Source organism: Mauremys reevesii, linkage group 9 (assembly GCF_016161935.1).
Source record: "Mauremys reevesii isolate NIE-2019 linkage group 9, ASM1616193v1, whole genome shotgun sequence".
NCBI classification, from domain to species: domain Eukaryota; kingdom Metazoa; phylum Chordata; order Testudines; family Geoemydidae; genus Mauremys; species Mauremys reevesii.
Genome location: NC_052631.1, coordinates 54,458,506 through 54,471,662, shown reverse-complemented (window position 1 = coordinate 54,471,662; position 13,157 = coordinate 54,458,506). Strand labels below are relative to the sequence as shown.

General features: G+C 41.7%; 1 protein-coding gene across 1 annotated transcript in view; it reads right to left on the bottom strand.

The window, feature by feature from the left end:
* The window catches only part of UBXN7 (UBX domain protein 7), a 43,283-nt gene extending 32,276 nt beyond the window's left edge, over nt 1–11,007 (bottom strand). The window contains exons 1-2 of the mRNA XM_039488900.1: nt 10,804–11,007; nt 3,784–3,931 (exon numbers count right to left, since the gene is read on the bottom strand). Of these exons, the coding sequence (XP_039344834.1) occupies nt 3,784–3,931; nt 10,804–10,942 (287 nt within the window). The 5' untranslated portion in view covers nt 10,943–11,007. The remainder of the gene's footprint in view (nt 1–3,783; nt 3,932–10,803) is intronic.
* Between the last annotated feature and the right edge of the window lie 2,150 nt (nt 11,008–13,157).

Genomic DNA, 13,157 nt, shown 5'->3' with positions numbered 1-13,157 from the left:
AAATGATACAGACAAAAGTACAGATGCATGATACCTAGGTGAAGTAAAGATGTTGTACAATTTTTTAATTATTTTATCTTTTCAGGTGGCTCAAAGGCTCCATGCAGGAAGTGAATGTTTAAAAGACCTGAATTGAGAGAGGTTCTTTGACACAGAGGTTCCGTGCATAAAGAGTGGCACAGAAGGGGTCACAGACTAGAGCCTACAACCCTACATAACGCAGAAAGAAATGCTTATTTGTTTTACCAGTCTCTTCACAGTCTTCTAGGCACTGTGTCTGAAGTTTAGGAGATGGATTGGCTGGCTCCTGAATGGAGCCAAGGTATCAAATTTATTCCAATAAAAACACTTATTGGGTTTAACTTATAGTGGTATAAAAGTCACTGATTCACAAAGAATCTGCACAGAAACAAGGCCTCCATACTGACAAATATAGAGGTTTAGCTTCAGTACCTGTCAAAGGCAAATGGCAGAAAGGTACAGAATTTAGCATCAGCTAGGACTGTTGGCACTACTCCAGCTGTTTTAACTTCAAGTACACCCTTTTCTGGCACTTTCACCTTTATAATTAACCTGAATTTAGACAGAAAGTTTAGTAAGACTGTTTCCAGGGTCAAAAGTTATCTATTTATCCACAGAACAGGTAGAGCAAAGGAAGCAGAACTGCAAACTTCCCTACAATGCCCCAATGCAACTCACTCATGCCTTTCAGTGACCAACTCTACATATGAGCGGGTAATATGCTCTTCATAATTATTCACACCCTGGCCTTTCATGCACAACATGGGCGCCAATTAATGCCAAACGTTGCTGTGGATTTTATGGTAGGACACAAGCCCCCTAGGAACCGGACAGAGACCAAAACTCACGTCTTGAAGACCAAAAACCTAATTACCTTTTAGCCACAACTAATCCAATTTAGACCAAGTTCAAAGCAGTGACGTGGAGGTGAAAATAACTATCATTACCACCACATGCACATCTACCATGCAAGACCCAGCTTCTGTGTCCCCTGAAAGCAGCATTTAGCTAGCATGGCTTGTAACCAATATCCCTGGTAGGTATGCAAATGTTATCCAAAACGTACAGGTGACGAAACTGAGTCATAGTACAATTTTCAGGCCAGGGGACCATCTCTTTGCTATATGTTTGTACAACACCAACAAGATGCTGGCCTCTAGCACCAGCAGTGAGAACAGGTAATATTCCCAAGTCAAAACAAAAAACAAACCCCAGGTCTCTTAAAACTTAAGTGCAAAGAGTGCAATAAGTGCACTTAAGTGCAAGAGTGTAATAAGAAAAGCCAAAGAGGAGTTTGAAGAACGGCTAGCCAAAAACTCCAAAGGTAATAAAATGTTTTTTAAGTACATCAGAAGAAGGAAGCCTGCTAAACAACCAGTGGGGCCCCTTGATCGAAATACAAAAGGAGCACTTAAAGACGATAAAGTCATTGCGGAGAAACTAAATGGATTCTTTGCTTCAGTCTTCACGGCTGAGGATGTTAGGGAGATTCCCAAACCTGAGCTGGCTTTTGTAGGCGACAAATCTGAGGAACTGTCACAAATTGACGTGTCACTAGAGGAGGTTTTGGAATTAATTGATAAATTCAACATTAATAAGTCACTGGGACCCAATGGCATTCACCCAAGAGTTCTGAAAGAACTCAAATGTGAAGTTGTGGAACTATTAACTAAGATTTGTAACCTGTCCTTTAAATCGGCTTCGGTATCCAATGACTGGAAGTTAGCTAATGTAATGCCAATATTTAAAAAGGGCTCTAGAGGTGATCCCGGCAATTACAGACCAGTAAGTCTAATGTCGGTACCGGGCAAATTAGTCGAAACAATAGATAAGAATAAAATAGTCAGACACATAGAAAAACAAACTGTTGACAGGTTTCAGAGTAGCAGCCGTGTTAGTCTGTATCCGCAAAAAGAACAGGAGTACTTGTGGCACCTTAGAGACTAATTGATTAGACTCTTCCTGTTGGTATGCATACTTCCACCTTTTCATGTTCTCTGTATGGATAAATATCTCCTGTCTGTGTGTTCCATTCTATGAATCCAAAGAAGTGAGCTGTAGCTCACGAAAACTCATGCTGAAATAAATTTGTTAGTCTCTAAGGTGCCACAAGTACTCCTATAAACTGTTGAGCAATAGTCAACATGGTTTCTGTAAGGGGAAATCATGTCTTACTAATCTATTAGAGTTCTTTGAAGGGGTCAACAAACATGTGGACAAGGGGGATCCGGTGGACATAGTGTACTTAGATTTCCAGAAAGCCTTTGACAAGGTCCCTCACCAAAGGCTCTTACGTAAATTAAGCTGTCATGGGATAAAAGGGAAGGTCCTTTCATGGATTGAGAACTGGTTAAAAGACAGGGAACAAAGGGTAGGAATTAATGGTAAATTCTCAGAATGGAGAGGGGTAACTAGTGGTGTTCCCCAAGGGTCAGTCCTCGGACCAATCCTATTCAATTTATTCATAAATGATCTGGAGAAAGGGGTAAACAGTGAGGTGGCAAAGTTTGCAGATGATACTAAACTGCTCAAGATAGTTAAGACCAAAACAGATTGTGAAGAACTTCAAAAAGATCTCACAAAACTAAGTGACTGGGCAACAAAATGGCAAATGAAATTTAATGTGGATAAATGTAAAGTAATGCACATTGGAAAAAATAACCCCAACTATACATGGGGGCAAATTTAGCTACAACGAGTCAGGAAAAAGATCTTGGAGTCATCGTGGATAGTTCTCTGAAGATGTCCACGCAGTGTGCAGAGGCGGTCAAAAAAGCAAACAGGATGTTAGGAATCATTAAAAAGGGGATAGAGAATAAGACTGAGACTATATTATTGCCCTTATATAAATCCATGGTACGCCCACATCTTGAATACTGTGTACAGATGTGGTCTCCTCACCTCAAAAAAGATATTCTAGCACTAGAAAAGGTTCAGAAAAGGGCAACTAAAATGATTAAGGGTTTGGAGAGGGTCCCATACGAGGAAAGATTAAAGAGGCTAGGACTCTTCAGCTCGGAAAAGAGGAGACTAAGGGGGGATATGATAGAGGTATATAAAATCATGAGTGATGTGGAGAAAGTGGATAAGGAAAAGTTATTTACTTATTCCCATAATACAAGAATAGGGGTCACCAAATGAAATTAATAGGCAGCAGGTTTAAAACAAATAAAAGGAAGTTCTTCTTCACGCAGCACACAGTCAACTTGTGGAACTCCTTACCTGAAGAGGTTGTGAAGGCTAGGACTATAGCAGTATTTAAAGGAGGACTGGATAAATTCATGGTGCTTAAGTCCATAAATGGCTATTAGCCAGGATGGGTAAAGAATGGTGTCCCTAGCCTCTGTTCGTCAGAGGATGGAGATGGATGGCAGGAGAGAGATCACTTGATCATTGCCTGTTAGGTTCACTCCCTTTAGGGCACCTGGCATTGGCCACTGTCGGTAGACAGATACTGGGCTAGATGGACATTTGGTCTAACCCGATACGGCCATTCTTATATTAAAACTCAGTCCTGTGTTTTAGCCACAAGACCATTACTACCAGATAAAAGTTTTACTAGAATGGCCCTACCAGAGGAGGGAAAAGTGGACAAGATCATTAAAAGACTACATAGTAACAGTGAAGTGACAGCAGGTTATGAGAGAAATGAACAATGCAACCGCAAAATGCCTTGATACCATAACTTTCCCACCTTTCCATCCTACCACTATTCAAACACACGTTATTCATTCATATGGATACATTCACACAGGCACATACTCTGTATCTGGTCGGACAGTTGACACCGCTGCTGAACTGGTGCTGGGCTCCTCTGCTATGCCTCCACTATCCAGAAACATAGTGACAGCCATCTCTAGATTATTGTTGCATGCTTCAAGCATATGTTTCCCCACGCTTTCACTGGCACCTATAATACGAAAGACAAAAAAAGTCTCAGAAAATAGTATCAAGACCCTGATCAAAGAGGTCCTGGGAATAGCTGACAGACAAGATTGCTCTTTCAAAGAATTAGTAATTAGTAAGAATGCACAACTTATATGGCTGTCACTTGCTTTGCATTTATAGTTTAGAAATCATTAGAAGAAACACTAATATACACATCTTGCCTGGGGGGGGGGGGAAGGAGATGGAAATGTGGGTCTCCTTCAATCCTATCTCCTTCCTTAAAAAAGGAAAAAAGTTTAACAGTAGCTATTTTTTTTTTTTATAAACAGGTCTCAGATCTTTGCCCAACACAAAATTCAAAACATAAAGAAGATGCAATGATCCAGAAAGAAGTTGGGTTACACACAAAATTAAACTACCAACTTCTAATCACCCTATGAAAAACTCAATATTAAATCAGCAATGAGTATAAATCGAGTCCACCCTGCGTTAATCATCGATTTCTATATAAAAGTGCTTTATTTGGTTGTTATAACCTTAATACATATTCTTCACAATTCAGAGATAGATGTGTACCTTCTAAAAATGAAACCTACACTACACATTTTTAAAGCTATTTCTTTTGAAAACTGTTCAGATTAGTTTTACAGCTATATCAGAAAATGAATGCTTGTTTGGTTATTTCATTTACCAAAGGTAATTGAAGCACACATTTATAAAGTAATTGGGAGGTGAACTATCTCCAATTCAACAGGTTAATCATTAATATTTGGAGGATTTTCTTGCCATGCTGTATTAGAAGGAGAACATCACCAGGCAGACATTTACATGTTTTAGTTAAATAAAACAAACAACATTATGTATTCTGGATTTTTTCTTCAACAGCAAATATATAATATTTTTAACAAAACAAGCATATGAATTTTTGAATGTAGTTAAACATTGAAGTTTTTTAAAATCAGGTTTGTTTTTGTTAAAATTGTTTTTAACTAAAATAGTTAAATGAAATTTAAAAAAAAATTAAATCGACTATGTCAGCCAGCTCAACATGAGAAACTTAAAATACTGGCTTCTGCAGCGAACTCGGTCGTCTTCATCTTCGTTTTCCTGTTTCTTCATAATCTGGAAATGAAAAACAAGCGTTCCTGCTTTTTCAGGTCCCAAACGATTTCTCAATTTGGAATGAATTAGTCCAAAGGAAGAAAATATTCTCCTACACCGGAAGAAGAAGCTAATGTTGTTAAAAGTGAGATTATCACTTCAACAGTCTCGAATCCAAGTGCTTAAGTGAATTCCACCAGTTCACATCATCAGCAAACATATATTTCTTGAATGGTTCACCCTTAGCTCTGAAGTTTATTATAGTTGGACACCCAGCAATCATCCCTCCACAATGCCATGTCATAGCCAACTCCTCTTCTTCAACAGTTAAGGCTTAATCCTGGTACCGAGTACTGAGAATATCTGCAAGTAAATGAGCTGTAGATAGTGCTTATCCCATTCGTTTTTTTAAGGCTTGTGATTTAACTTTGTCATTGCATATTTCTCTTTTTAAGATCTCACTCAGTTCTTTCCCAATTTCAACAGTGTCAGCAATAGAACAGCTATTTCCCTGCATTTTGTTGAAGGCTACAGAAATAGGCTTCAGGGTACTCAGCACGTGTTCAACATTTCTCTTAAGCCCAATGTTGAGAACTTTGGCTGTGACAGTGCCAACTAGTTTTTCATGATTTTGTTCACAAACTGTCATCAGATTAGGCCAGTTCTTGATATAGTGCTCAAAACAGTCCACTACTGAGTTCCACCCCACATCTTGTGGGAGAGTTAACTTGGTTCCTCCCACTTTTTTCAGAGCAGCTGCTGCAAAATGGTTGTTACAGAAGTATTTTGCAATTTCAACAACATTAGCCTTTATTTCTGGAACACTGAAGTCTTTGGCTAGGAGGTGCATCAAATGAGCACTGCAACCGTATGTTATTAGCTTGGGACTCTCTTTTAAATAATTTCTTCTCATCTTGGATGCATTTGCAGCATTGTTTGTGACCAAGCTGCATACTAGACATTTGAATTTTTTTTCTACGGTTTGTTATAGCTTTTACTGCTACTTCTAGTAAGTATTCTTCTGTGTGTGTGTATTTCCTGATGTATCAATTGTTTCTGTAAGGAAGACATTCCCTTCTTCTGTTGTCACACAAGCACACACAACAGGATCATCGTGGACATTGCTCCACCTATCAAGACTCAGATTAACAACTTCACCCTCTAGACCTTTTGCACACTGCTCAATTTCTCTTTCGTACACTTTATCCAGCAATTTGCCTGCAACATCTGCTCTGTTGGGTGGACTCTATCCTGGTCTTAATGACTGAACCATGTTAATGAAATGTGGGTTCTCAATCATACAGAAAGGAGAGTTTGTTGCATAAACAAACCAGGCAAGATTTTCATCAATTACCTCTTTTTTGTAATCTGCTGGTTCTTATCACAAACTTATCTATGGTTGTTTCTGGATGATGGGGGAAAAAATTATTTTTGCTACAGGTGATATACTGTGGTTATGTGACATACATGGTGTGACTGAAACGCTATCATTGGCAGATAACTCTGAAACTATAGAAAATGATGGTGATCTTGAAGGTGGACAGTCTTCAGAATCCTGTATGTTGAGGATGGATTCTCCTAAACAAAATAAGTCAATGAAGTTATTTAATTATTATTGCCATACTGCTAATTTGGTATTACTCATTGTATTCATTGACACTTAGTACTACTTTAAAGGTGAAATTGTAAAAGAAAGATCTGTTTGTTTCAGCTGTTTATTTTTTTAAATCACAACTGCATCTAAAATACCATAGTTGTTACTCCATATTTTTGCTCAAACATGAAAATTCAAGAATAGTCCATAAGGAAGACTAGCAGTCCTTAAGAAAGAAGTATGAAATAAAAAAGTTGACCAACCTGAAGATCCTGCATGTTCAGACATGCTCCTTTCACCATCTTCAACGCCGCTTCCTCCTGAGAAGGAACACTTCTCGTGATGTTGTTTCATTCGGGCAGCCAGGCCTTGCATTTCTTTGTTGCACTGTTTGCATTTTGCATGCATGCCTGTCTTACCCACAGGTAGAGGAACTTCATTAAAATATTCCCAAACTGGGTCTCTTTTACGGCCTGCTGCCATGATAGGTTTTCCCTTCTAGTGAGAGAATGGTATGGTAGATGTCAAATCAATGAAGGCTATGTTCAGAAAGACCTCAAGACTTCTGGAATATGCTGCTCAGACAGTTTCACTTTTGTTTCTACTGACTGTCCCTCCTTCCTCACATTTATCTCCAGACTTCTCCTCTTTGTCCAGATCTATTCTGCCCCCCAATAATTTTCTATTCATTGAATTTTTTGAAATTTTGCACTTTTAGAGAGAGGTAAGGGATTGACTCTGTGTACACAAATTTGCAGAGGGACAATAGGGCTGAGGTCTGTTATTTCTCACCTCTATATTTATTTATTTAAAAACATTTTTGCTGTTAACAGGCATGTTATCTCTGGAGACACAAATCCACAGTTTGAGAACCGCAAAACTAAGCATCTCTGATGGTATCTTCTAGACTGAGGACTGAGTCCCATTGGGTAGATAGAAAGATTAACCTAAATAATCTATACAGAAGCCCTTGGAATCTCATAAAATTGGGTCTCTAATCCATGAACTATTGGAAGTCAATTACAAAACTTCTTAAACATTACATGAATCTATTGTCTCATACTAGAGAATTAGAATTTATAATACCTATTCTATGATGAGATATTTTTGAGCTATAATGTATCTATCTTTAGATTGGATTTTTCCTCAAAAAGCATTTTATCAAAAAAAATCCGATTTTTTTTATTTAAAAAGAAAAAAATCATTGATTTTTATCCATCCAGGTGTAACGGTTTCAGCCATTTTATGACGGATATTTATAGCAGAAAGACCATGTTCCCTACTTTATCTATCATCTGACCAAGATACAGAGTGAGCAAAAGAGAACTAGCAGATGCTCAGTCCAGAGAAGACAAGCATAACAACTGGCAGAAAGAAGGAATGGAGGAAAGTTTGTTTACGTGTTGATACATGTCCATCTATTAAAACAGTTCCCAGTCTCAGTCTCTTACCGTATCCATTATTGTTCATGGATACGAGTAGCAACATTAACTCGCAGTACCACCTCCTTCTCTACATCAAAAGACCTTTCCCCTCCAGGACAAGTATCCCAAAGTTAGTCATGCCATAGAAGCACTCTCATCTGGGGAATTTATTTTCCCTAACAGTCTACCTATCAGAGCACAAGTGTGAGTTCTCCATCCCACAGAGGGACCGTGTTGTCATACTCATGTTAGTACTAGGATACTACAGAGACAAACTGAGTGAGGTAATAGCTTTTATTGGACCAACTTCTGTTGGTGAAAGCGAGAAGCTTTCAAGATTACACAGAGCTCTTCTTCAGGTCACAGTAGGTGAAGGCAGTTAGTGAGTTACAGAGGCAGAATTCAATGGAGTTAGCCTTGGGGGTAGCTTTTGTACTCATGATAAGTTTAATTTTCATTAGTTTAAGTGTCCAAATACCATAGCAACGAGGAAAAGAAGATTATATTGTATAAAGTTAGAGTTGTAGTAAATTAAGTCACCTGGGCCTAAACCCATTTTATCTTAGTCACTCAACCTATATTTGGCAACATTAGATTTCCCGGGAAGCTCTAGTCAGAACAGCCCAGCCAGAAAATGAAACACTTCAAGGGATGGAAAATGTCTGGATAAAGCAGGGGTTCTCAGACTGGAGCTTGGGACCCCTCAGGGGGTCACGAGGTTATTACATGGGAGGTCACGAGCTGTCAGCCTCCAGCCCAAACCCTGCTTTGCGTCTAGTATTTATAATGGTGTTAAATGTATTTTAAAAGTGTTTTAAATTTATAAAGGGGGTGCACTCAGAGCTGGTGAGTTCCCCACCTTCCCAGGGGCGATGAGGCTCAGGCTTTGGGCTTCAGCCCTGGAATGGCGGGGCAGCAGGCTCCAGCCAAGGGGCTTCAGGCTCCAGCTGTGTGGCAGCAGGCCCCAGACTCGATGAGGGGCTTCGGGCTCTGGCCACGGGGCTTCAGGCTCCAGTCCCCGACTGCCTCCCTCGATCCCCCATCCAGGATTAATTTGTCCCTAGGCTTGGGAGGGCTAAGTAAGGCTGCTGTGAAAAGTGATACTTGTATGTTTGTTAATATCACTTTTCACAGCAGACTTACTAGCTAGCAATACATAAATTACAATGATTTGGACATGTATATGTGCATATTTATTTGTTTTTCCTAAAGATAGTTAAATATTTTAAGAAAAAGTGTGAGAGTGGCCACCAGCAAGAGTTGGTGGATGCACTCTGATGCCACCAAAAAATTTGTCCTGAGAACCTCGTCTAGAGCCAGTGTGTCTGCACTAATGTTCTACAATTAATAAAGGCTCTAAAACCAGCTTTACTTTCTTTACAAAATATTTAATGTTGCATCTGCCTTGAAATGAGCACTGCAAACATTGAAATGTGAACCAAAACTCATCTAGTTTCATTGTAGCTCGTGTGTATTTTTTTCCCAGTTTCTTACAGCCACTCTTCTTGGTGAGCAACAACAAAAAAAGTCAGTCCCCTGTTTCCTACAGCAGAAATATACTAAATAACTTTCTCCTCATTCTTCATTAGTGGAGCCCAGCAGAGCCATAAGATATTGTACTCTCTCTGAGAAGATTAAAAATGACTATTTGTGATTTACAAAGAACTGACTTACTAAGAATTCCCCAGGGTACAGGCTAACGTGTATCCCTGTCAGTTTACTAGCTACTTAACATCTCCAGTATTGTTAACTCAGATTTTGAGCCAATCATACCTGACTATTAAAAGGGATACAAGCTAGAATTTAATTAGCTATAACAAGAAACTTAGTAGTTCCACTTATTCCACTCACCAAGTCGATTTTTGTAGTTTGACAGCCATATTTTCCTATCTTTTAAAACCCTTCCCTCCTCTGTTGTGGTGTGAAGACACACAAACAGAGGAAGCTATAATGAAACAGATTATGCACAAGTTGTATCAAGTGCTCAAGATAAAGCAAACAAAGAATTTTCATTGGGAGCAATCCAGTGCCATTTGTAAGAACGGTGGGGAAATATATGCCGACAAACCGGATCATCATTTCAATGCACTAATAGATTACTTCCACAGATCATATTACACCAAATCTGTCCACTAATTACTCAAGCAAACAGAACTTCAGTTACACTGGGGGAAGCAGGAGGAGGACGACTGATGCTCCTTGCACCCAACAGAGACCACAAGACGCACCTGTCCTGGCGATGGAGGAAAAAGGAGAAGAGCATCTGACAGCATTGGAGTGTCACCCGTACAGCAGACAGTGATTCCCTGCCAGACCCCCAGCTCCCCGGCAGCCTGTCCCCTCCCGCACGTCCGCCCGCCCACCCGGCTCTGGGGCTCTGTGCCGCAGACTCAGGCCGGGCGGCTGCTCGCCTGCCCTATGGGATGCCTGAGCGCCCTTTCCTGGGCCCGGGACTTTGCCGGGTGAGCAGGGCCGGGGCCGCACCCCGAAGGTCACAGAGAAACGGGGCAGCCCCTGGCCTGGGGAGGAAGGGGAACCCCACATCCCCTCAGCCGGGAGCCTCCGTGCCGCGCCGATCCGCCGGCCACAGCCCGCGCCCCCCCGGCCGGAAGCCGCCGCTGCCCCAGGCCGGTTCTGCCCGGAGCTGGACCAGAGCTGCGGGGCCCAGCCCACCGGTGCTGCCCCTGCACCGCCCCCCGATACTGGGGCTACAGGACGTGCACAGCCCCCCGGGGGGCCCCGGCGGCCCACACCGCCGGCATCCGTGCGTCTCACCCGTGATGGCGGTGAACTGCTGGATTAACCCTTTGAGCGCCGAGGAGGCCGCAGAGCCCCCGTGCGCCGCCATCTTGCCGCCGCCACCGCCGAACAACAACACACCAGCCACCTGCCCGGCTGCTGTGCGCAGGCGCATAGCCAGCAAACCAGCCGCCCGCCCGAGCGCCCCTTCCCCTAGCTCGCCACCAGGGAGGCGCTTTCAATTTCAATGTCAAGCTTTATTGGGGTCCGCGGCTGCTCCGCCCACTTCCCCGCCCCCTCAGGGGCGGGACGCTACTGTTCCCTCCCCCCAGCGCTGGGCGGTGCCCAGGGCTAAAGTGAGGGCCCTAGCCCCGCCCCTTCCACCAAGGCCCAGGAACTGACAGCCCCTGCTGCAGCCATGTGCCTCCTTGGGCCAGGCACTGAAAACTCAGGAGTCATGCTGCTACCCTCATAAGATTAGCTAGAAAATAAGGGTTTTTTTTAAAGAAATAACATCTGGTTCTTTAAGTGTGCCAACAGGGGCTGAGCCCCTAGGGGCGCCTAGCTGGTGCAGGCACGTTCTTCATGCAACGAGGCAGGCTAGAAAATGCCTTTTTTTTTAGTCTCTTCTATTCACATGACTCCAGGAGCTGGGGCTTTATGAAAACTAGCATGTATCATGCACCACACTGTATATTAATGAGAAGTAGTGGCATCGTCGCTGTAGGCTGGCCAGCTACACTAGAGCAACTCATGGGGGAATCCATCATCACCCTTCTGTGAGCTGGTTGCTCACGCCATGCCCATGTTGAGTCTGCTGCTAGAAATGCAGCAGTTGGGCTCCTACCACACCACCCCCGGCTGCAGTGACAGCGGCAGGAGTCCAGTGCCAGTGAGCATTCTGTCAACACACCAGGCAGATGAATGGGGTAATTCAGACTTCTCAGATGCTTCCTGTAGCTGCAAGTAGGTGTCACAGAGACCGCACTGTAATTAAATTTTAGCATCGTTAGAGGGGAAAAAATACCAAAGAAACCCACACCAGTAGCATTTTTTACCTTCAAAGAGAGGAACTACACAAAAATGAGGAAACTAGTTAAACGGAAATTAAAAGAAACAGGCACAAGAATGAAATGCCTGCAAGCTGCGTGGAACAGACTTAAATGCCACAGTGGAGGTTTAAACTAAATGTATACTCCAAATAATAATAATAAAAAATAGGACCAAAAAATTGCTACCCTGGCTAATCAGCAGACTAAAGAGGTGCTTAAAGGCAAACAGGCATCCTTTAAAAATTGGAAGTCAAATCCTGCTGTGGAAATTAGAAAGGAGCATAAACTTTGGCAAGTGTAAAAGAGTAATTAGGCAGGTCAAAAAAGAATGTGAAGAGCAAATAGCAAAAGACACTAAAAAACAGCAACAAATAAAATAATAAAGTACATCAAAAGTGAGAAGCCTACCAACTAATTTGGGTCCACTAGATGATCAAGGTACTCAAGGACCACTCAAGGAAGACAATACTGTTGCGGAGAAGCTAAATTAATTCTTTGCATGAGTCTTCACTGCAGAGGATGTAAAGGAGATTCCCACACCTAAGTCATTCTTTTTAGGTGACAAATCTGAGGAACTGTCTTAGATTGAGGTGTCAATAAAGGAGGTTTTGTAACAAATTGAGAAAAAGCAGGACCACATGGTATTCACCCAAGAGTTCTGAAGGAACTCAAAAATGAAATTGCAGAACTACTCACTATAGTATGTAACCTATTGCTTAAATCAGCCTCTGTACCAGATGACTCAAGGATAGCTAACGTAACACTGATTTTTAAAGAAGGCTCCAGAGGCAATCATGGCAGTGACAGGCCAGTAAACCTTAATTCAGTACCAGGCAAACTGGTTTAAGCTATAGTAAAGAACAGAATTATCAGACACATAGATGAACATAATATTATAGAGATGGATGGAAGGGACCTCAAGAGGTCATCTAGTACATGTCCCTGCGATGAGGAAGGACCAAGTTTACCTAGACTATCCCTGCCAGATGTTTGTCTAACTTGTTCTTAAAAATTTCAAAGGATGAGGATTCCAGAATTTTCCTAGCGATGATGAGGAAGAGTCAACATGGGTTTTGTAAAGGGAAATTATACCTCACCAATCTATTAGAATTCTTTGAGGGGGTCAACAAGCATGTAGACAACAGTGATCCAGTTGATATAGTGTACTTGGACTTTCAGAAAGCCTTTGACATGATCCCACACCAAAGGCTCTTAAGCAAAGTAAGTAGTCATGGGATAAGAGGGAAGGTCCTCTCATGACTCAGTAATTGGTTAAAAGATAGGAAACAAAAAGATAGGAATTAAATGGTCAGTTTACACAATGAACAAGTAAATAGT